General features: G+C 55.1%; 1 protein-coding gene and 1 long non-coding RNA gene across 6 annotated transcripts; both read right to left on the reverse strand.

Annotated features, from left to right (window-relative positions):
- Positions 1-7,863: 7,863 nt before the first annotated feature.
- On the reverse strand, positions 7,864-22,188 carry LOC119821516. 5 transcript variants are annotated; one of them, XR_005286632.1, is made up of 5 exons: positions 22,161-22,188; positions 16,653-16,818; positions 16,227-16,400; positions 12,604-12,730; positions 7,864-10,499 (listed from the first exon to the last, which is right to left on the reverse strand). It is a non-coding gene; the product is annotated as an uncharacterized LOC119821516 (long non-coding RNA). The 5 variants fall into 5 exon arrangements; XR_005286634.1 differs by lacking the exon at positions 16,653-16,818 and having other exon boundaries at positions 16,227-16,397; XR_005286633.1 differs by lacking the exon at positions 16,653-16,818.
- Positions 22,189-22,606: 418 nt separating this feature from the next.
- Znrf4 (zinc and ring finger 4) lies at positions 22,607-23,884 on the reverse strand. Its single transcript, XM_038335823.1, has one exon. It carries the CDS (start codon positions 23,646-23,648, stop codon positions 22,698-22,700), a length of 951 nt encoding a protein of 316 aa, XP_038191751.1. The 5' UTR covers positions 23,649-23,884; the 3' UTR covers positions 22,607-22,697.
- Positions 23,885-24,748: the final 864 nt, after the last annotated feature.

Genomic DNA, 24,748 nt, shown 5'->3' on the forward strand with positions numbered 1-24,748 from the left:
CCCCCTCAGCTCCCCTCCCCCTGTTTCCTTATCCCCAGTCTCCCTCCCCCACAGACTCCCCACACCTCAGCCTCCATACCCCTCCCCTCTCTGCTCTTCCCCCTTCTTCCTCCTTCATTCCCCTCCCTCCCATCCCTCACTCCGCCCCTTCAGCTCCCCTCTCCTGGCTGCCATCCTAGTGAGTGATAGCCTTCAGTGCACAAGCATAAGCCTTTCGCACCCTGGCCCGGCCCACGTGAGCCTGGGAAGAAATGTAAAGGTCGTGGTCTATAATTGAATTTTCCTGGAGATAAAAATAGAATCTCTGTAATCGGTTAAATGGCTCCGGGGAAGGTGGGGCTGTGCAGGGATGGGGACACCAGGGGCTCCTGCAAGGGCAAGGGGAGGCTTGCCGGGTGGCTGGGAAGTTCCACAAGGCCCCAGGCCCCTTCCCTAGCTCCACAGAAGTCTGGGGGGGGGGGGTCAAAGCAGGGGCATCAGGGATTCTGAGACAACCTGGGCTACATAGAAATTCTGGGCCAGCGTGGACAGACCCAGAAGAAATGCCCGTGGGCAGCACCATCAACTCCATGAGGCAAAAATGGAAACTGAGGCATCGGAAGACTGTCCCCTGTTGAGCCTCTACTGCATGAGATCTAGAATGTTCTCCAGGGTCTGTGCGTTCCAGGCGTGGCCCCGAATGGTGCTAATTAGAGGTGGTGGGACCTTTAAGGGGCGGAGCGTGGCGGGAGGAAGCGAGGGTCTCAGAACCGCAGCTAGTGGGTGGAAAGCCTCCTGGCATTCGAGTTTGTTAATGGTCCACACCGAGTGATCAGAGCAGTTTTATGTATACGGCCCTTAGTCTGATTATCCAGACCACGGGGTTCTAAGGTCACCCCGCACATCAGGACCTCACTGTATGCGGTCCGTGGTCACCTGGCAGCTGTGGTGTCCCCCGAGAAGTCACAGCCCATTCTCGGTGACACCGTCCAGCAAGGATGTGTTCTGCAGAGCTGCAAACCCTGGCTGCAGAGTCTCTCTGCCGCTGGTGTGGCGTGAGCTGGGCACTGCCCAATGCCCAATGCCTGGGATAGAAGAACTGTTTGGTGTTTTATTTGCTCTGTTTCCCTGAGACAGGGTCTCTCACTTCTCAGGCCAGTGAGGACCAAGGACCAACGGCACTGGAATCGGACACCCACGTTGCACCGGCTTTTCGCCCCGGGGTTCTGGGAACTTGCACTCAGTCCCTCACACTTTCACCACAAGCGTTCTAACTGGTGAGCCATCTCCCTAGCGTCAAGGTCGTTCCGATGGGGAATAGACGAAAGAATTCGAGAGAAGCGGTTTTTAGAACTTTCTTCAGAGGAATGACAGAGAGCAAGCGCCTGGCACTGCAGCCTGTGATCTGAAGGTGGTTTTGTTACACACACTGTCAGGCCTCGCTGACCACTACACCAACCATGCATGCGTCTGCAGAGATTGGTTCCCTCCTGATGGGTGCAGGATCAAAGCCCAGGGACCCACACATGGCCGAACTCTCCGGCAGGACAGGAGCCCTGCGCCTGCTCCGCATAAGGAACTGGAGAGGTTCCTGTATTGTGTTCCCTGATAAGTCACCGAGAAAGAAGTCCAGCAAATACAGCTGGCGAGATGTAGGTGATGTGTCTCCACCCCTCCCAGCCTTTGCACGCCTGCTGAATCTCCCCAGCGACTGTCACCCTGCTCCCCTTCTGTCTGTCCCTCACAGGCACTGACAGGAACTTTTGCCTGGTCCCTGGGACCGTGTCTGGTATACAGTCGGTGCTCAGTACCTGAATGAGTCAAAGGCAGAGGCTCAAGGTCGCTGGGGGTCTGGGGCTAAGTCTGCCCCCAACCTTGCTGAGGGCTTTTCTGTCTGCAACAACCTCCTGCCGTCGCGCTCCTGACAGATGTCCCCAGGATGGAACATCTGGGCTACATGTGTCTGGCAACCGGCGGGAGCCAGAATGGCAGGAGGCCTGGCAATGACGTCTCCACCGTGACCCCCCACGACCACGCAGACCCCCAGCCCGGGCACGCGACCTGCTTCAGATACTCAGATACAGGCCCGGGGCCTTTGCACTGTGTCTTGGCTCAGCCATACCCCATCTTATATTGTTTTGGGGGGAGGCAGAGTCTGGCTGAGTAGCCCAGGCTAGCCCTGACCCTACCGTCCCCACAGGCTCCAGTACCAAGTGGGGGTTCTAGAAGCAAAAGGGATCACCTGGAGGCCTAGACTCTTCCTGAGCATTTGACTGAGATTTGGGGGAGTGAGGGGTGCGGCTGAGGGTCCCCTAGACAAACCCTCCTTCGAGACGGTTTTATCTGGTCCCTGGGCCTACTGGGAGCCAAGGAGTTAAAACCGAGATTCCCACTCGGATCTTGGAGGGAAATGCCCAGGCCCTAGCAGTGACCTCGAGGCTGACCTTTGCTGGCAGCAGGCTCAGCCAATGAGGAAGCGCAGCGGGTGCCTGGGAAACGGTTACTATGACACCGGGAGCCGCTGGTCCCTGGAAAGGCTTGGTCCAAGGGTGAAGAGATGGGGAGGGAGGGTGAGGGTGCCTGCTGCGTAACCATGGCAACCATGCAGACTCCTGGGCACCCCATCCCCCTGAAGATACCCATGTTTTGCCTTGACTCAGATGGGGAAACTGAGGCCCAGGGACATCTGTCACTTCCTGCTACCTGCTCTGGATTTTGCTTTTGGGATAAAAGCCCATCTTCGGTGTGTGGCAATGTCAGGGATCCCCGCGGGGGACTTGGGGAACCAAGCTGGGCCCTTGGTGGTTAGTTGGGGGCAACCCTGGAGGACTTCGTGATGGAGGCGCCTCCATAACCCTCCCTAGGGGCTGTGAGGTCCCAGCTGGGGCCACTTTGGCATCCACCGACTCCTCCCCACAGATGCTCCTGGGTGGTGATGGTACACACCTCTAATCCCAGCACTCAGGAGGCAGAGGCAGGCGGATCTCTGTGAGTGGAGGCCAGCCTGGTCTACAGAGCCAGTTCCAGGACAGGCAGGGCTACCCAGAGAAACCCTGTCTCGAAAAACAAACAACTGGATGAAAATTATCATTATTTCCCACAAAGAAGTCTCAGCCAGGGTATCCAGAAGTTTCAGTGTTCAGGCCCGGCTGCATCCAGGAGCCGACAGCATGTGCCCCTTGTCTCATGTGATTGCCTCCAAGTAGTGGCAATCCTCCTGCCTCAGCCTACCCAGTGCTGAGACATAGAAATTAATCTTTTCACTGCTTATGGCTTATTCTGGTCAGCTTGTCCTAGGTCACATGGCCACCCCCTGAACCAATCCTGGTGACAGTCCTGCTAATCACTGCGTGGTGGGGTCAGGCCAGGGCATGGAGGGGACAGAAGTTCCCACAACAGAGCCAGCCAGCACTTGTCATTTGCACAAGTAGCCAGAGCCTGGAACTTCACTTCAGTAAGGAAGGCTGTGTGACATTCAGACAGTGTCTTGCCCTCTCTGTTTCTCCATTGTCAGATCAGGAGAGCAGAATCTGAATAGATGAGACATAGTGCTTAAAGGTCTGTGGAGGCTGCTGTCTCCCTCCCAGTCCAATCCAGTTTATCTTCTCCAAGGAGAGAGTGCGTGAACAAGTAGCTGTGATCCTCAGGCTCACTTCCCAGATGAGGAAACGGAGGTACGGAGAGGCCAGGTCTTCTGGGTCAAGAGCTGGGCTTTCACAGATTCACTCTCCACCATGAAACTGATTCCCCCTAGAGCAGGAGATGGGCAGGGAGCAGGGAGCCAGCCGCCCCCTAGTCCTGACTCACCAGCCTGGGTCACTTTGTGCCTGGTTCACACATCTGTTGGGGGGGGTGCTTATTCATTTCCATGGCAACCGTGTTGTCGCCTTTCTGACTAGGGCTGAGTGACAGCCGTGGGGACCAGATGAAGTCCCTCACCACCCACACCAGAAGGGAGGGAAAGAGAAGGGGACACTGTCCCCGAGGGAGAGAGTATATGGGTGCACAGCATAGCACCTACTGTGTGCCCTGGGGTGGTATCCAGTTAAATAAATGCTTAGGGAGGGGAGAAGGTAGGGGCAGGAGATGGTGGGAAAATCTGCTCACCAGCCATCTTCAGCATCTTCTGCAGCAGAGCTTCTGCCCAGTCAGAGAACCTCCCAGGCCATCAGCACCTCCTCTCCCCAGAGATGGAAGGGGCTGGAGAGAGGGCAGAGGGTACTAGAGGAGGGGTGGAGGGGGCTGGGGAGGGGCTGGGGGCTGGAGGGGACTGGAGGGGGCTGGAGGGGACTGGAGGGGGCTGGAGGGGGCTTGGAGGGGGCTGGAGGGGACTGGAGGGGGCTGGAGGGACTTGGAGGGGGTGGAGGGGTTTGGAGGGGACTGGAGGGGGCTTGGAGGGAGCTGGAGGGGACTGGAGGGGACTGGAGGGGACTGGAGGGAGGTGGAGGGGCTTGGAGGGGACTGGAGGGGGCTTGGAGGGGGTAGAGGGGCTTGGAGGGGACTGGAGGGAGCTTGGAGGGGGTAGAGGGGCTTGGAGGGGGCTTGGAGGGGACTCAAGGGGACTGGAGGGGGTTGGAGGGGACTGGAGGGGGCTTGGAGGGGACTGAAGGGGACTCAAGGGGACTGGAGGGGGTTGGAGGGGACTGGAGAGGCTTGGAGGGGCCTGGAGGGACTTGGAGGGGACTGGAGGGGCTTGGAGGGAGGTTGCAAGAGGCTGGAAGGGGTCAGGTTCCTGCCTAGTGCCCTGCCACCATGAACGACTGAGTGTCTCAAAGAATTTTCCAATCATGGTCTTGACCTCTTTGCTCATATTCTCACACCACACACCCTTCAGCTGAACTAGGATACACCCACTGAAACAGTTTACCTGAGCTAATGGTCGCTCACCAACTCTAGCTGGACTGGGAAGGAACAAGCATAGGACCAAACTAGTCCCTCTGAATGTGGGTGACAGTTGCATGGCTGGGACAAACTGACAGTGGCACCAGGATTTATCCCTACTGCTTGTACTGGATTTTTGGACATCCATTCTCTTTGGATGGATATCTTGCTCAGCCTAGATATAGTAGAGACAGCCTTGGACCTTCCCCAAAGCAATGTGCCTTACCCTGTCTGTGGCGTGGATGGGGGTGGGGGAGTAAGTGGAGGGAATGGGAGGAGAGGAGGGAGTGGGAACTTAAATTGGTATGTATAATGAAAAAAGACAGTTTGTTATTTTAATTAATTAATCAATTAATTTTCCCAGTACTTAAGAGCTGGTCAAAACTGGACGGGACTGCTTGCCTCTGTGGAAATGAGGTTCCTGTCTCAGGGGCAGGGCGACACCTAAGCCCAGGGGTGGCACAGCAACAAGGAGGGTCAGATCCTCATCTGTGCCCTGTGTGGGTTTGGCACCCGAGGCTGCAGACACGAACCACATGGGGGGGGGGTGCTCAGTGGGACCTGAGGGTGAGTATGTACCCACAGAGGGAGAATAGGGCCAGCGGAGCTGGGGGCTTGCCCTGTACCCCGAATTGCTCAAAACCCCTTGGTCTGTGGCCTCCGCCAAAGGACAACAAAGTCATGCGTGGGAGTGAGTCAGTCCCTGGTGCACGCCCATCAGAAAGAAAGCGTGACTGCCCTGAGACCTCATACAGTGGTGTGGGGTGACTGCCCACCTGGTGGCACCGGGTTCTGCGATGGATCCTGTGCCAGCCTCACTTTACCCAACAGTAAAGGGGGCAGTGCCCCCTGACGTGGGTGACAGAGAGCGGCTGCCCGTAATGCTGAGGGGCTGGGGCCACATGCTGAGGTGCGTGGTTCTGAGTGGATGGGAACAGAGCTCCTTCCAGCCTCTAGATATGCAGTGTAGCTGGGGGTCCCAGAAGCCCGGTGTGTCCCCTACTTACTGGTGGCCTGGAAAAGGGCTTTTCCTGCCCAAAGTCAGCTCCCAGCTGTTGCAGGAAAGTTCCTGAGGTTGACACAGCTCAACCACTCAACCTTTGGGACTCCTTCCAGCTCAGTGGTTTGCTCCCTGTCCATGTCTGTCTGTCTGCTCTGCCAGTCCCTTCCTGACCACCCGTAGGGAAGGCGAAGCCTCAAATTCTGCTCATGCACCCACCACAGCCAGTAGGCTGAGATTAGCTGAGACACAGAAAGTCACGGAGCCTGATGCCCGCTGGATTTCCCCTGTGCCTCAGTGTCCCTGTGGTGTGAGTGTGGCCCATCCCCCATGACTCTGCCTCCTGAGGGCCCATCTCCATTCTGCTCTGAAATAAAAACCTCATTAGCCTCTAAACACCTGCAAGCAGGAACACAAGGAGTGTGAATAATTTATTTTGTGAGTAATGTTAATATTTTATAATAACTCTGTTGAGTCGTTTGGTTGTGTGTCTGTGTGAGTGGTGTTAAAACAGAGCCAGCACCAGGTTCAGCCACCACAGAAACTGCCAATGGGCTCAGGTGACAGGTTTCTGAGAGAACATGGGAGCTCAGGCCATTGGGTGAGGGGAGACAGACTTAATCCATCAGAGGCTACCAAGTAGTGATAGTGAGTGATGGCTTCACTTAGACATAACAAAGTCATCTATGCTCATTCATTCATTCATTCATTCATTCACTGTCTAACAACTCTTGTTGAATTTAAATTAAGCTCCAACTTCTGGGGTGTAGTTCAGCGGTAGACCCCTTTCCTGGCATGTTTAAAACCTGGATTCCATCTTTACCTTCAGAAATATCACTAAGCCTGAATGCATGCCCGTTATCCCAGCACTTGGGAGGTGGAGGCAACAAGATCCAGAGTTCAAGGTACATCCTTGGCTACATAGGAAGTTCAAAGACAGCCTTGGGTATATGACTCTGTTTCAAAAACCATAAATGAAACATAAACAATAACTTTGCCACTATTCCAGTCACACAAACTGCCCTGCTGTCTTCCTGATGCACAAGTACATTCTGCTCCTGGACTTCTGCCCTTGAATCACCCTCCTCCCAGTACTTCCCTAAACCTAGCTCCTTCCTCGAGCCACATTCCACCTTCATATCTTATCATGGTGAAAGCTAAAGAGATGGTGGCCAGTGGGAGGCTGTGCTTGGCAGGGAGCACCATGTGGGCAAGGATTTGGTGCCAAGAGCTAGAGACTGAATCAGCTGAATTCCAGGATGAACAGGTGGAGGGGTGGGTGGGGCTGAGAGAAACAGTTTTGGGGGAGAGGGTGATAGGAGAGAGTGAGAGGCTGTAGGAAAAGGCTAGCAGGTGGAGAGACAACAGAAAGAGGCCAGGCTAGGGAGGTCTCAGGGATTGAGATGAGTGATTTGGGCACCACCCAGGGAAAAAGGGCACAGGCCCATTCCCTGTGTCCCTGCATGGCTGGACTGTGTTTTGCCTTTCTTGACAAGGATAGATCCATGTGGCTGGGTTTCCATCCCTGCCCAATGATCACTGGCTCAATTTCTTCCCTCCTGAGAATCTCACAGCCCACACCCCATCACATAGCACTAGCTGACCTTGAATACAGAAAAACTGACACCCACAAATAATCCTCTCCCATACATCTCATGGAGCCAAGTCACCTGGGGTGTGACTGATTAGCCATGGAATGCATTCCCAAGATTCCCTGGTCATGGGTGTGAGCATGTGATATAATCTAGCCAATAGGATGTGGGTGAGAGTCATAGTGCTTTTTCCCCACGTGGGATCTGTCTTCATCTCCTGTGGCTGCAGTGGCCAATTCTCACAAACATAGTGGCTTTGAATAACACATTTCTTATCTTAGACTTCTGGAGGCTGGAGCTTTAAAATGTGTTGAGAGAGATGTTTTCTGAAGCTCCAGGGGAGTAATGTTCCTTGTATTTCCCACTTTGAGGTACTGCCTATGGCAACGAGTCTAGAGTCCCCAAACAAGCTGATCTCTGGGACACTTTATTCTAGGGCAGGAACCCACAGCCTCATGCTTGTCTGGGAAACTCAGATCCAGCTGACATCTCTGCCTTGGCTCAGCCAACAAGGGATTGTTAACAGCATACATCTGCTGACATAGGCAACCTCCTGTGCCCTGAAAGGCCAAGCCATAGGATAGAAGGAACTGAGGGTAGGGGATGGAATCTGTTGCACTGGGTCCTGACACAGTACTGTGGTTGAAAATGCCCCAAGGGCACAGATGTTGACATCTTGGTGTCCAGCCTATGGCATTCTTGTAAGGAGGTAAGGTCACTGCTCTTGAAGGGGTTGTAGAATCCCATTCTTGTTTCATATCTTCTCTCCTCTCCATTCTTCTTGTCTGTCCTTCTGTCTTTATTTCTTTTTCTCTCCCCACTCACCCTGCCATGTCCTGACTCTCATGAAGTAAACAGCTCTGCCCATTACATTCTTCTGTAATGACTCATGGCCTCTTTCCACACCCAAAGCAATGTGATCGACTGACATGAACTAGAACCTCTAAGACTGTTAACTGAGATAAACTCCCTCTTTCTAAACTGATTACATCAAGAATTTTGTCACAGCAATGGAAAGCTGACAGAGACCTGTGAGCACCCAGTTGGCACCAGGCTGGGAGATACAGTAGCAAATTTAACAGAAAAAAAAGCCGATATTCCTGGCCTTGTGCAAGCTAGCAGACACAGGTGTACACACTTGCAACCCGGCACGCAGAAAGCAAATGCAGAAATTTGAGTCCAACCTATCCAGACAAGATAAACCTCTCTCATGAAACTGGTTATCCTGTTGTCTGAGATCCCATGGTAAGGGGCTGGGGGTAGGCTGGGGTCTGAGTTTGCCCAACCCTGTGATGACAGCGAGCCTGCAGCCCCACCTGTAACTGTGCACACCCCTGTCCTGTGGATGTTGTCTCCTAAGCAGTTTCTGAACAATCTTTCTTCCTCCTTGCCAGGATTTCTATTTGCCCTATTTTTCCTTTTTGACAGGGGCATAGCGATCCCTCCTGTGGTCTCTATTCCATCAACAACTGGCCATTCCCACATGGTCACAGATGTGGCTTGACTCTGTCGTTCTGCATGTGTTTCTAATGTCCCCTAACCTTTTCCAGGCTTCTCCTGGTTGCAGGTGTGGCTTGTGAGCCTGTACTCTTGGCTCATCTTCATAGGGTGTTTTGTCTTTCCACCATGTTCACCCCAGAGACCAAACTTGGGCTTCCTGCTCACTGCCACACACCCTTACTCATGGGGTCACTTCTCGGTTCTTGTTTTTCTGTTTACTTCTCCGTTTATATTTGCTTTTAGTTTTGACCTCGGATCCCACCACACAGTCAATACTGGCCTGGAGCTCGTCATCCTCCTGCCTCAGTCCCAAGTACTGGGATGGCAGGCATACCCTCAACACATCCTGGTGTGAAGTGTAACCGTAGGAGGCTTCTCCCGCAGACCACGAGGCCGTAGAAGCTCTTGAATAAGATCAGGCTGTGAAACAGAGCTACATTGACCACAAGGACCTCTCTCTGAGCCTCAGTTTCCCGACTAGGAAGCCTACTGTGGCCGTAGGATGTCAAGCAGCTCTTCCAGCCTCCATGCCCAGCGCCCAGGTGCCCACTAAATACAGGAACGATGACTCAAAAGCAGCCACGAGGCTCGTTTGGGTCTTGGATGGTGAAATCGGGTCATTTTTCCATTCTGGTTCCACTTCTTCATACATAACTGTACCCAGAGCCATTTTCCCGAAAATCTAAATTGAAAGTAAATAGCACAGGGACAATTTTGGGTGATAAAACCGGCGATTCCAGAGCTGCTTCAAGTGATATTTATCCTCCCCTTTCACTAATGGCTCCAGCCGCCTCCACAGACTATTAAAGTGATGCATTTGCTTAACCTACCTGGGGCCCGCGACCCACCTGGTGCTGATAGGCCCCGGTGAAGCCATGCAGCCCCTGCCACCAAGGCTTCTTCCAATGACTATAAATCAAAATGCTCCCCCTTCTGTACTGAAAACACTTAAACTTTGTGTTTTACAAATGTCACTGCCCCAGAACTGGGCTTAACTTCCTTTGACCCTCCAGGGATGGAAGCAACAGTCATGGGGTCAGGAGATGGTCAGTTTCCAGAAGGAAGAGATGAAGGGTCAGAGGGTGAGCTCTGTTTGTCCTGGGTCATGGGATTGCAACTGCGCTAAGCTTTTGTTCTCTGCGTTCTCCTCCTGGGCACACCAGGCAGGTTCTAGGCCACCGAGCCCTGTCCACAGCTCTTGCTCTTGGGAAACAGTGGGTCACTGTGCCCATGTTTCTCTGGAACTTACCATCCTCCTGCCTCAGCCTCTTGAGTGCCAGCATGGCCGGAATATAGGTTGGAATCTTACCATTTTCTTTTCTTTTTCTCTGTTGTCACACGCACTTGGACCGTCCCTTCCAGAGTGCACACTGATCATCTCTGCGCTTGGGAGGTGGTGGCAGGAGGATCAACCGCTCAAAGCCAGTCTGGACTACATAGTCCCCAGAGTGTAAAGGAATAAATGAATGACAGTTCAGATGTGGTCCAAGCGTTCAAGAGTCCTGGCTGGTGAGGCGCCTGTGACTGCTGTCCTGGGCTGCAGTGACCTTAGGGAAGCAGACATTTCTTGAAACAAAACTATGTGAGACCTCCCAGGTGACTGAAGGCCCCACGGAGGCAAAGTGTTCCATCAAAAATAAATCGCCTGATTACCATAACGTATGCAAATGTATGCAAATGTGACAACTATTAAAAGCCTGCAAATGTCATCGAGGGAAAACACACCGGGTCCTGGGTGATGGGAGTGGGGGTGGGAGGAGAGAGTAGAGTTGAAAGGTGGAGAAGGTTGGGGGTCCAAGGTTGGACCACAAGTCCCACGGACACACTGGTACCTGCCCAAGACAGTCATTCCCAGGTGGACTCAAGTCCTTGCAGGAAGATGAAGGCTCAGCCCCTGGAAGCCCCATTTCAAACCTTGGTCCCTTGCGAGGGAAGTGGCACTTGCCTGTCACCCCCAAACTTGGAAGACGAGATGGATCTCAGTCCATCTTGGGCTACATAGTAAGACCTTGACAGACAGACAGACAGTGACTGTTTGATGACACAAGGGGGCTTGAAAGTATTTTCAGAGAAGAAAACTGAGGGGCTGACAGGGTGAGTGGCTTGCCCCGGGTCACACAGCAGCAAGGGAGCAAATCTGCCAAATCTTTTGCCACCTGCGCACAGCCTGGCCAGGACTTCCTGGATATTCTTTCCCTCATCCTGGAACCTGGAACCTGTCACAAAAGTTGATGTTGGCCGGGGCTGTGAATGAAAAGCTGAACTCACAGGTGGAGGCAGAAATAAATTCAGAGGAAATCAACGTTGTCTGCTGGCGATCTACACAGATATGGGCGCCTCTGATGAGGGAGATCAACTCATTCATGTCATTAATACAGCTTCTCCTTGTGTAGCCCAGTCTGGTGCTAAACCGAGGGATGCACGAGTCCCAGAATCCCGAAGGGTGGGACAGCTGTGTGACAGCCCACACTGCTGGGCCTTGCTCAGTCCAAAAGAGAGCCAGGCATGAGAAAATGATGAGGAGCATGGTTAGAACGTTAAGATAGTCTTCTTATTAAAAAAATGCAAGGAAAAGATATGATTTGCAGCCAGAGCCACTGGCATCAAGGCAGTGGAAAGCATCATCAAAAACATCTGTTCACTGTACTCAGGTGTAGCTACCTGAGGGCAGAGGACAGTGTCAAAACCTATAGAGAGGAAAACTGATACATCAGTGTTGTGAAATATTTAACTATGTAAAGTTAAATATGTAAAAATATTAACTATGTGTTATCATTTTACCTTGCCTGCCTAAGGCACCTGATTTGTTGAGTAAAGAACTGAATGACCAATAGGTAGAAAGAAGAGGTATAGGTAGAGCAGGCAGTTACACATCTGTCCACCTACCCATCCATCCATCCATCCATCCACCATTCACCCACCCACCCACCCACCCATCCATCCATCCACCCACCCACCTACCCACCCATCCATCCACCCACCCACCTACCCACCCATCCATCCATCCACCCACCCACCTACCCACCCATCCATCCACCCACCCACCTACCCACCCATCCATCCATCCATCCATCCACCCACCCACCCACCCATCCACCCACCCATCCATCCATCCACCCACCCACCCACCCATCCATCCACTCATCCACCCATCTGTCTGCTGATGTTTACCATTATTCTAATATAATCCATCTCTGCTATCAGTCAGCATCAATCTTTACTGTGGAGCCACAGTTGTGACTTCCACACCCATGTTCCCATCTGGAAACACTGAGAAGTGTTAAGAGACATCATGAGATGTCCCCTCTGCATTTCCGTGTGGCAGAGATTCCCCATCTCTTCCTTCCCAGCGTTGCTGTGGCTGGGGGGCCTCACAGCCAATCTCCCTTTCCTCTGTGCATCCAGCCCTCTGAGCAGGGCACTGAAGCAGCTAACTTGTGAATGGAGCAAAAGCAGGAGGAAGCAACGGAGCTGTGACTTCCAGGCTGGTCCATGTATTTTCCTGAAACTTCAGTTTGAAATGGAGGAGGGCCTGCTCCCCGCATCCCCTGCCCACCACTCTAGCTAATGACGGCAAGTGTGACTAGTTTGGATCATATGACATGGAAGGATGCAGACAGACAGATATATAAAGAACTTCAAAGGTCCAACCTTGTTGAGGATCACTGCGGGTGGAAGGAAGTACAGCCTCCACACTTCTTCCTCCTCTTCCTCCTCCTTGTCTTCCTCTCCATCCTCCTCCTTTATTTACTGCTAATCTCCAGCCTTTAACCTGGGCCTGTTTGGAGAATGCATCTTATCAGACTCTGTTTGTACACACTTAGCCACAACCCTCCCTCCAGCCCCCTTATCACCTCCTTCCAGGTGTCTCCCAGGTACCATGGACTGGACCCCAGTGCAGCCCTGTCTGCCCAATCCCACCCCAGCTCCTTTTGTGTCCTCGCCCCATGGTAGCCCTACAGAAAAAGAGCCTTCCAATCTCTCTGCCCCGCTCTGGGTTCCACAGTCATCATAAGGGCGGATCCGGCTCAGACAAAACAGCATCTTCCGAGGTCTCCTGAGGGCCTCCAGGCATCCACACAGCAGCCAGAAGGATCAATCCATCTTCAGTAAATCCTGACCTTCCTCCACTCTCCCTCTCCATCTCTCTATGCCTCCCTTGTGCCCTCAACAGAAAGCACACACTTCTTGATATTTTCAACATACCGTACAAGCTCATGACTCCATTGTTCCCACCCCTTCTCTACTCAGCGCCCTGCGTCTAATGCCTCGGGATCCTTAACTGTCACCCTTTGAGGAACCTCCCGCACTGACAGCAATCATGAGGAAGGAGTGACCTCTACAGAACAAAAGACAAGCAGCCTGGCATCTCACAGTCCAGAATGTACGGTACTGACAATGTCCCTGAGCTCCAGAAGATGAGGGCTGATCTGTCTGTTAACTGATGTCCCCAACCACAAAAACTCCACCTTCTCCATCTCCTCCTCCACCTCCTCCCCATCTCCTCCTCCTCCTCCATCTCCTCCTCCTCCCCCATCTCCTCCCCCATCTCCTCCTCCACCTCTTCCTCCTCCATCTCCTCCTCCATCTCCTCCTCCTCCCCCTCCTCCCCCTCCTCCCCCATCTCCTCCTCCACCTCTTCCTCCTCCATCTCCTCCTCCACCTCCTCCATTTCCTCCTCCACCTCCTCCTCCTCCATCTCCTCCTCCATCTCCTCCCCCATCTCCTCCTCCCCCATCTTCTCCTCCTCCATCTCCTCCTCCACCTCCTCCTCCTCCATCTCCTCCTCCATCTCCTCCCCCATCTCCTCCTCCCCCATCTTCTCCTCCTCCATCTCCTCCTCCACCTCCTCCTCCATCTCCTTCTCCATCTCCTCATCTCCTCCATCTCCTCCTCATCTCCTCCTCATCTCCTCCATCTCCTTCTCCATCCTCTTCTCCTCCATATCCTCCTCCTCAGCCCCAAGTAAGGACTCAATCAGTTAAATGAAGGGACAATGGCTGTGTAAATAGAGGCCTTACGAAGCTTTTCTGTATTGCAAACCTCTGGATGAGGCCAGGCTAGGCAGAGCAGTCCTACCATTGAGGAGGCTGGAGCATGAGCTGTCCATCTGTCCCTGTCAGAGGGTTCCTACAAAGGTCACGGCCCTGTCTGTGCTGCTGGAGCCCATGCTGGGGAGGAGTCCTCTCTGGCCCTGCTCCTGTCAGCTGGAACCCCATCTCCACCTGCAAAAGGCAGCATTTGTGCTGCTGTGTATTAATTGCCTGGTTTTTTCTTTCTTTTTTTTTTTAAGATACGAGATGCTGTCTGCAGCATGTGTGTGAGTGAGTGTTTAATGGCTTTCTCATTTGGAGATTGGGCCAGATAGCTTTTTGAGGAAAGTCTGCCTAGTGCCTGAAACAGAGAGAAAATTCCACTGGCTTCCTTGCACCCCCACCGTCATCCATCACCAAGACTCTGCAGATCGAAAACACAGGCATCGATTGGACAAGTTTCAATGACAGCCAAGAGGCAGGGTGCGCCCTCTTCCTCTTTCTCAAGGGCTGGGGTCTGAGTTGGAGGGAGCGAGGGGGATCCCCCATGCTGAGAAGCATGGGAGCAGTGTCAGAAGGTATTGTGTGGCCGGCTGGGTTCAGGAGGACATGAGGCACTGGTGGACCATGGCTAGAGATGTTTGAATTGTGTGTGTGTGTGTGTGTGTGTGTGTGTGTGTGTGTGTGTGTGTGTGTGTGTGAACATGAGTACAGTTCCCACAGAGGCCAGAAGAGAGCATGGAATCCCCTGGAGCTGGAGTAACAGACAGTTGTGAGCTGCCTTGTGGGTCCTGGGAACCGAACCAGGGTCCTTTGAGAGAACAGGAAGCAGGAATGGGTGATGCCTTCAACCCAAGCACTTGGGAGGCAGAGGCAGGCAGATCTCAGTACAAGTACAGCCTGGCCTACAGAGTGAGTTCCAGGGCAGCCAGGCTACATAGAGAAACCCTGTCTCAGAAAGACCAAAACACACATCGTCTTGACATAGAGTTATTATATTAACCAACTGTTACACCTTCTAGGCGGTGACCATTAGTGGTGGAGCGCAGCTGTTGTAACAGATGTGCCATAAAAATTCTCACTAGGAGACAGCTGGAAACAGCTCACGCGGAAAGGACTGCAAGAGCCTGGCATGGCCACTATACAGCGAAATATTATTCAGCCACGAAAAGGGCAGATGTGACCCATGGTACAATGAGGATGAGCCTTGAGGGTATTATATTCAGTGACAGAAGCCTCATTGAGAGAGAGAGAGAGAGAGAGAGAGAGAGAGAGAGAGAGAGAGAGAGAGAGAGAGAGAGAGAGAGAGAGACTGTTTGAATGGGAACAGCTCCCATTGGCTCCTGTATTTTTAAAGCGTGGTCCCCCAGGTAATAGAACTGTTAGGAAGGATTAGAAGGTGTGGCCTCGTTAGAGGAGGTGTGTCACTGAGAGAGAGCTTTGAGGGTTCAACAGCTTCCAGCAGGCCCAGGGCCTGCTCCCCGCCGTGACGATCATGGACTGAGCCTCTGAAACTGTAAGCAAGCCCCAGTTAAATGCTTCCTTCATAAGAGCTGCCTTGGTCATGGTGTCTCCTCACAGCGAAAGAACAGTAACTAAGACACTATGACCCAACTTATAGAAAGGTCTCCAGAGAAGCAAAATGCATAGACACAGAGGACCTAGGGGACGACAGGAGTCATCGCTTAAATGACAGAATTAGGAGCAAAGCCCAGTGGTGGAAGCTGTGGTACCTGATACTTGAAAGGCTGAGGCAGAGCGTAGACAACTCAGTGAGACTCTATCTTCAAACGACTTTGACGGTCAGGAAAGATAGCACAGCAATTATGAGCACCAGCTGCTCTTGCAGAGGCCCTGGTTTGATTCCCAGCACCCACAGGAAGGCGCACAGCCGTCTGTTACTCCAGTTCCAGGGAACCTGAAACCCTCTTCAGGCCTCTGTGGGCACCAGGCATGAACATGGTGCACAGACACAGAGGAAAAAACACACATCAACAGTTGGGGGCGTGGTCAGAGATGAAACACTCCCCAAGAATCCCCCAGTGAGGGGCTGGGGGCGTGGTCAGGGTGGAGCCCCGCCTAGAATCCCCCCAGTGAGGGGCTGGGGGTGTGGTCAGGGTAGAGCCCCGCCTAGAATCCCCCAGTGAGGGTTGCAGCCCTTTGGTGCTAATGCAGCTGGGCTGTCTGAGATGAGGTCCCAGGAAAGTCAGTAGTGAGAGCTGCCTGGGTTCATCCACTCACCTTCCAGTCTATCTGCGGCCCTGACCTTTTGGGGTGTCCACATTAAGTTCCAGCCCCGGTTCCCAAGAGGGGCTCCACTCTCCTTCCTCGGGACAAGCAGCAAACCCACTAGCTGTCCGCTGTCCTCAGCATCCTCCACGTGCTTTGGTTCACACCGGGCAGATGTAACACCTGCTTTTAAATTCAATTAAGTCAGCCTCCGTTCTGTGTCTGGAATACATTACCAGCCAGAGACAGCAGGGGAGGGAAAGGGGGGGAAAAAGCAGAAAACACAACACAGGCCTATTTAGAGATTTCCCTCTAAATGGATTTTAATTCTCTCGATTTATCAGAGTTCCGCGAAGCCGCTGACAAGTGCAAAGCCAGCTCCAGCCACATGGACAGGGATGTGGGCGCAGCTGCCGACCCGCCATCGATGTGACTTACCGACTGGCCATGGGACAGCTGTGTCCCTTCTCTGAGCATCAGTCTGTGTGTCAGTGGAATGGGAGCAAGGACCGTAGGAGATCCTGAAGGACAAAGGCCAGGGCTGGTCAGCTGTATCTAAGATCCACTCTGAGCAGTGTCCCAGGCGCAGTGAATGCTGGGGAGACTGGAAAGGTTGAGATGATAGTCATGATGTTGGTGATGATGGTGGTGATGATGATGGTGGTGATGATGATGGTGGTGGTGGTGACTGTGGTGGTTTGGTAATGATGATGGTGATGGTGGTGATTTGGTGATGATGGTGATTTGGTGGTGGTGATGGCAGTGGTAGTGCTTGTTAACGGAACCAAGACACTAAACAAATACCAAGGCCAGACAGGTCAGGGAGAACACCAGACGGCACAAAAAATTGATTTTTTTCCATAAACTCGACCCTCCATGGATGGCAGTGCCAAGTTCATGGCTCCAGGACAGCGGAGCAGATGCTGGTGCTGCTTTCTTAGAGACACGCGGAAGCACCCGTTTGTCCTCCAACAGGGGCGGGAAGGAAGACCCTGACACTTGTCACACTGGCCCCAAGTTCAGGACAGAACCCAGTAGACTGTCACTTGTACATCACGCCTAGATTAACAGCCCGGGTCCATCACACATGGGGAGTCGCAGACCTGGTCTGGCCCTACTGTAGCCTCTGAGGCTACGGTAGCCTGTCACACGATGTGGGAGAAGTGGGGACCCCTGTGCTCCGACGCCCACATGGGCCACTCTGGCTCCTGGGACAGGCTTAGTTTTCAACTACTGAGGAGGGCACTTTATTACCCCAACTGGAAAATGGTTTCAGGCAGGCGGTGCAATGACCTCTGGGGCTTCAGGGCACCGAATGGACAGAGAGAACACAAGACTCGCTGTTAGTCAGACCAATCAGCAAGCTCCAGCTGCCTCCAAAATGAAGGACGATGGCTGCCAGCCAGCATGTGGAGCTGGCGTGACAGAGGGTGGGGCGCTGAGTGGAGGGTGCACAGGAATTTGTCTGGACGAGAGTCCCTGGGGTCGGACTTTTAGAAGACAAGTCAGGATGTACACAAAGGAAGGAGTGTGCTGTGTGCTGGGGAGCTGCTGGGGTGGTCTCAGAGACAGGTGACCGGTGGGGACAGGCGCAGCGACCAGAGAGCAGAGCTTTGCACAGGCTTGCTGGAGGCTGGGGCTTGCAGGGTTGGGCTTGGTGACAAGTTGGAAGTCACTGCGCAGACAAATGACAGTGGCTGGTGCCCAGGGAGGGAAGCCAGAACCTAGCATGTCCACACACAGCCTGGACTCCATCGTGAGGACAGTCGGCTCTGTGGGAAATAGGGAGCCATGGAGGGTTCCGGGCAAACAAGTGACCACACCCAAGACGTATCCCGGCTCCAGAGTGGGATTTGGGGGTCAGGCTAAGACAGGGCTGTACCTGGAAGGCTTGGGGAGGGTCTAGAATGAAGAGCGGCTGAGGTTGGGATAGCAACATCACAGGATGCATTTGACTCAGGCCTAGTCACCGCAGCCAAGGGCGGCACTGAGTCACCCCCTGGTGTATACCTCAGCGCCACTGTCGCCTGCAGTGACTTACTCATCCATTCGGCCTGGAGCTCGAGGAGCTGCCGCCCCACTCACCCTCAGGAGGGGCCCACGACCCACTTCCTTCAACACAGGGAGCACAGAACATCTATACCATCGTCTGCTTCCGGTGACCACCGAGTCAACTCGCATCCTCTACCCAAAAGCCTCCATGGCTCCTTCAGATGGAAGGCTAGTGACATTTTCTTTGAAGCCCATGACGCTGTCTCCTCCCCGCACCTCCTGCCTTCTACTCTAGTCACACAGGCCTCCTCCCTGCTCCTCACAGCCAGGCCCTGCCTTGACCTCGGCCTTCGCACAGCTGAATCCCTGCCCCAGGCCTTTGCACAGCTGAGTCCCTGCCCCAGGCCTTTGCACGCCCTGTCCCCAGCCCCAGGCCTTGGCACAGCTGAGTCCCCTGCCCCAGGCCTTTGCACTGCACGGTCCCCCACCCTTGAGGTCTTTGCACTGCACCGTCCCCAGCCCCAGGCACAGTCTCCAAAGGGAGGTGTTGTGTGACAAAGCTTGGAAGGTGTCTCCAAGCAGAATTTGGGATGACAGGGCAGGGAGCAGGGTTCTAGAATCTCCCATCTCCGGCACGCTGAGCTCCTTTCCGACCGGGGGGGGGGGGGGGGGGGGGGGGGGTGGGGGCGATCACAGTTCCCTCTGACCCCCTAAGCTGCCAGCAGAGGCCCCGGGAGTCTGCGCAGGCGCTGTGGTGATTCAGCCGCAGGGACTCGCAGCCAATGACCGTGCTTCGCGATGAGGTAATGCCCGGAACCGCGTCCTGATTGGTCTCTGCCAGGCCACAGGCTTGTCCTTCAGGGCGGGACTCGCTGCTTTGCAGAGGGGGCTGCGTGGAACTCTCCAGAAAAGAGCGCTTCTTATTTTCAAGGAGTGAATTTCTGAGATCAGGTCTCCGGTAGCCCAGGCTAGCCTCCGGGCGCACTGTGGAGCCCAGGCTTGACTGGAACCCCTGATATTCCTGTCTGTGACTCCCTCGAGTGTGCTGGATGACACGTGAACTCGTATGCAGCACCTACTGTGTGCCAGCTCACCACCCGTGCCGCCACGCCCTACACATTTATTGAACGCCTATGGTGTGTCAACCTGCCACCTACGTGGGTTGCGGTGCCCGAACTGACAAGTGCTCATTTTATTTTATATTTTTTGTTATTTTTGTGTTTAAAATTAGTTTACTTTGCACTTTATCCTATTTTAAAATATTATTATTTATTGGGGCTGGGAGCATGTGTGTCACCTCCCACTTGTGGCGGCCAGAGGTCTCTCAGGTCGTCAGGATTTGCCATTTCGCCAGCCTTCATTTTATTTTTTAAATGACTTTCAATTATTTCTAATTTTAGTTTTCAATGTATTTTTCTTTCATTTCATTTTGTATGAACTCACTTTCCCATCGTAGGCCAGGCTGGCCTTGAACTTATCACAATCCTCCTGCCTCAGTTTTTCTGGTGTGTGGAACACAGATGTAAATCGCCATGGAGGCCAGGGTAGGCAAAGCGGAAGATCGGACCTCTTCTAAGGCTCAAAATTTTAGGAAGCAGCGAATCTTGAGGTTTGTCTCATGTTGGACTGTGATGTAGGGGTGGGACCCCGGGCCCTGCTGGGCAGTCTCTGGCCTCTGACTCTGGGCTAGCCTGGCCTTCAGGTTCATTCATCCCTTTACTTTTTGGGTCTTTCTCGTTTTGTTTTTGTTTTGAGACAGGGTTTTCTTGCGTAGACCAGGCTGGCCTCGAACTCAGAACTCACCCTGCCTGTCTCACAAGTGCTGAGATCAAAGGTGTGGTCAATGTCGCTGTTGTTTGAGGTAGGAAGTCAAACAGCCAGGCTAACCTGGAAGTCTCCACACAACACCGCAGCACCGCAGCAGCGGTGACTCAGCCCCACGACCTTCCAGTGGTGTCCCAGAGCTCCAGAGCCCTCTGTCCACTCAGGGACACACTGACATGGGGCCAGGAGGCATTTGCTTCCTGGAACTGGTTAAGCGCTGGAGACCCGGGGCACATCCTCGAGACTCAGGAAAGCACCGGAGACCCAGTGAAGCACCCTGAGACTCAGTGCAGCACCCTCGGGACCCGGTGCAGCACCCTGAGACCCGGTGCAGCACCCTGAGACTCGGTGCAGCACCCTGAGATTCGGTGCAGGACCCTGAGACCAGTGCAACACCCTGAGTCCAGGTGCAGCACCCTGAGACCCGGTGCAGCACCCTGAGACCCGGTGCAGCACCCTGAGACTCGGTGCAGCACCCTTGGGACCCGGTGCAGCACCCTTGAGACCCGGTGCAGCACCCTCGAGACCCGGTGCAGCACCCTCGAGAACCAGTGCAGCACCCTCGAGACCCAGTGCAGCACCCTCGAGACTCAGGAAAGCACCCTGAGAGAGGCTCAGGAAAGTACCCTGAGACTCAAGAAAGCACCAGAGACCCAGTGCAGCACCCCAGAGTCTGCCTACGGCCCATAAGTCTCTTCCTTTTTGACAGCTACATCATATTCCAACGCAAGGGCAGAGCTGAGGCTGGGTGGGGTAGACTAGAGCACACGGTGTTGTGGGAGCAGCCTCTGGAAACTACCCCGGGCTGCATCACAGTTAAGGCAGGATTTAAGATTCAGTTAGATGGGACAGTTGCAAATGTTCAGAGCCGCTGCAGAGGGAGAGAGACAGAGACCGAGAGACTCCAGGGTCCTCTGAGGACCTTTGCACAAGCCCCGGGATGTCAGTCAAGGTAGGTAGGCAATGATCCCGTAGCTTGCCAACTACCTGCCCCACCACAGTGCCTGCACACAGTAGGTTCTCAATAAAGATTCAAAAACACAATGTAAACTGCGAATTCATGGAACAAGAGGAAAAACCCGCCCGCGTGTCTCCGCGGCCCACCGTGGTGAGGATAGAGATATTAGGGGAGGAAGATCGGCGAGTCCCCCGCCCCCCTTTAATTATCCTGTTGACAAGACTCAGGATCCCGCTCGTCAAGGTGGCATCTGAGAGGACGGTTCCCTTTAGCGACGCTGACAGCTAATTTGTGGGAAGTTTAATTACAGGCGGCGTTAATTAACTGGCAAAGCGCTGGGCGAGGACGGCGGCCATCTGTTCCGAAGATGTCCTCTCCTTCTGGGCCTGATTGGGGCTGGGGGGAGCGCGGGAGGAGGGGAGAGGGGAGGAGAAGGGAGGAGTGGGAGGAGGGAAGGAGGGTGAGGGAGGAGCGAGGAGGGGAGGACGGATGACGGGGGAGGAAGGGGGTCTCTCGCGCAGGGGATTCGCAGAGGGAACAGAGGGGTAGGGGTGAGTGCTTGGCCTTAGCCGAAGCTGAGACACCATTAACCACCTCCGCGCCCACCCTGGTCTTAGGACCTTTGCACACGGCTGCGCCCAGACCCCGGGGCCCTCCTTAGCCTTGCACTCCAGCCTGGGGATCCCCGAGCCCGAAATCCGAGGTCCCCGCCTCCCTGCACAGACCGAATACAGGTAGCCTTGACACTCAGTTCAAATCCGGCTCCCTTGTGCCTCTGCGCCCCTGCTCCAGCAGCAGCCTGGGAGACGCGGTTTCCCTTTTGGATGAGAGTGTCTCGGGATCCCGAAAGAACGATGCCTGAGCCCCGACGGCTGCCCATGGTCCCAGCCAGCGCCGGGTCACCGCGGCCAGCAAGCTCGGCAAAGCCTCAGTTTCCCCCCTTTGCCCCACCTCAGGCGAACACAGATGGCACCGCCTGGCCGGGCAGGAAGGGGCCCCCGCCGGAGCGGGGGTGGGGAGCTGGCATGGGCGCCCCAGCAGCTGGGACTCTTGGCAGCCGATGGCAGCCGGAGGCGGCTGGACACGCGCCCGGGCTCGGGTGGGGGACAGAGAGGCTGCGACAAAATGGGGGACCCCACTCACAGGAGGAGGGGAATCCCGTGTGCACTTACCAGGCGCCTGCTGGATGCGGAGGCCACCGCTCAACTCCAGCCTCAAGGATCGTGGCCTTGTCCCACCGCGGGCTTTCAGTACTCACAAAGCAGGCCACTTAGTCAACAGATGCTGGCCGCTCACCCAGGCCTTTGCACATACTGTGAAATCAGCCATCTTTAGACTTGTGAGGCAGGCGTACTGTTGAGGCCATTTTACAGATGGTAAAACTGAGCTCAGGGAGGAGAAACAATGAAGTAGACTGTCTGGCCTCAGGACGCAGTTATTCAAAATGCCCCTCCGCTCTGCCCCTCAGCCAAGTGCCCCGTGACGCGACTGGGAGGGGCTATGCTGGGACTTGGGAGCGTGGTTTCGTTGGGGCGGGGTGGGACGGGGCGTGGCTATTCTAGGGGCCGGTCCTGGGCGGCTGAATTCCCAGCGCGGCGCATGATGATAGCGAGAGCCCTCCAGATTTAAACAGACTTTATTTAAACCCCCACACCCCTTCCCGCGTCAGTTGGCGTCAGGAGGTCTCGGGGGGTCACTTCTGACGGCTCCTAGTTCTCTAGTGTCCCCAGGGACCTGGTGCTGCTGCAGCGACGGCAGGGGACTGTCCGGGCTAGCAGCTCGAGCCTGCGGGAGCGCAGCCGGGCCTGGATGGCCCAGATGGGGGGGCGGTGTCCGGGCAGGGGTGGGTCGTCGCCGCCCACGCTGCTGTTCGTGGAGCCGTCGTGCGTGCTGGCCACCGACTGCTTGCACAGGGGGCACAAGCGGTGCGGGGCGCGCAAGAACCAGGGGTCGATGCAGCGGCAGTGGTACACATGCGCGCACGGCAGGATCTTGAGCCGCTCGCCCTCTTCGTACTCATCCAGGCAAATGGCGCACAGGTCGCTGAGGCGCGTGAACGTGCGCACCTGGGCCTTCTGGCACGTCTGCGTCTTCACCGTGGTGCCCCGGTTCCCCCAACACCGGACCCGCGGCCACAGCTGCATCAGAACGAACAGCGTGGACGCGGCCAGGGCCAGGGCTCGAGCGAGCGCCCAGGATGCGACCACGGCAGGGTAACACTCGGGGTCTGGACAGAGTCCCCCGTGGGGCAGCAGCACGCGCGCTGGCCGGTCGCAGCGCACGGTCACCTCCAGGTCATCGAACGCGCGCAGCTGCCTTGGGGCCTCAGTGCGCACGGGAGCTGCTGTGGCTCCAGCCCTCCGCGCTCGCCGCCCCGTGCTCTTCCACGTGCAGCCCAGGGGCCGGACTAGCACGAATGGGTCCAGCGAGAGGCTATCGGGCCCAGAAGCCTCGATCGCGAGGCAGGCGTTGGCCGGCCTGGCAGCCAGCACGTAGCTGCGTGCGCCCTGGGGGTCCAAGGGGACCCCAAGCAGCGCCGGGAGCTCCGAAAAGTCCACGGAGCTCAGGTTAACCTGCGCGTTCGCGGACGACGGGGACAGAACCAGCCAGAGGACCACCAGGGCCATCGGGGCTACTCGGGCCCATGCCGACCGCGCCATGGCCGTCCCTACCTCCAGCTGTCGCGCGCCGCCAAGTCCCGCGTGGGACGGCACGGGAGCCCTTCGAGCATCTCCGGAGCCACCCGGGGAGCCCGTGGCCGGGTGGGAGCGGCGCCCGCTGTGGCCGGACGCAGGGCCTCAAGCGGAAGTGGCTCCTGGGGACAGCGCGGTCCACATGGTGTCCAGGAGACCTGCTCTGAGGATGACACCTCGGGGTTCTAGAAGCCTCCGAGCTCTGTGACGTCATTGTCACGTACGCCCAAGAACACTCAGCTGTGCGGACTCCTAGCTGGTGACGCATTGCTAAACCCCGACTCAGGTCATTCCCAGAGGAGTCCAGGGCATGGGCCCCATGGGACATCCATTCTTGGAAGTAGGAACCGAATTTCATTCGGCATCCGGACACAAGGGTAGAGTTCAGGGTGCAGGAAAAGGCTCCAAAAGGGATTCTGGGGAATTCCCTGCTCTTCTGTCCACAGCGCAGCTGCGCAGACACCCCAGGGAGGGGAACCTTGTTGCCCACTCTCCAGGCCCCATGTCAGCCCTGGGCTTGTGCTGTGGCCACGGGAATTCAAGGCTCTGATTCGTTGAATTCTGCTCAATGTCGCACCCCAAAGAACAATCCAGGAAGAATAGGAGCTTGTATTTTGGTGAGGGGTTACACCTTTCCACTCACACAGAGACTGAGAAGGAGCCCCCACTCTGGGGACCTTAGAGATGGAGCAGGATCCGCTCTCCGGCTTTGGTACCGGCGAGTAATCTCCATTGTCACCTTGGAGGGCGCATGCTGCTACAGTTGAGGACTATTATTCTAGCGGGGAGATCTTCAAGAAAACTGAAACTACAAGGTGCTGCCTTCTGCCTCCCTCCAACCCGACGAACGGTTCCTCTGCCTACTGTGCCACCCTCAGGAAGACCCGCCCCTCTGGCCCTTGCTCTCTCTACCCCTGTGGTGACATCTACCTAGTCCTCCCTCGTTCTGGGCATAGCAGAGAGGGGTACTGGGATGGGCCACGTGATCGGCTGTGACTGAAGTTCGCAGGCAGGGGCATGCCTGGGACTGACCCCTTTCAGCGCTCCCGACCGGTCGCAGGACTGTG

The sequence above is a fragment of the Arvicola amphibius genome, chromosome 1, assembly GCF_903992535.2.
Source record: "Arvicola amphibius chromosome 1, mArvAmp1.2, whole genome shotgun sequence".
NCBI classification, from domain to species: Eukaryota; Metazoa; Chordata; class Mammalia; order Rodentia; family Cricetidae; genus Arvicola; species Arvicola amphibius.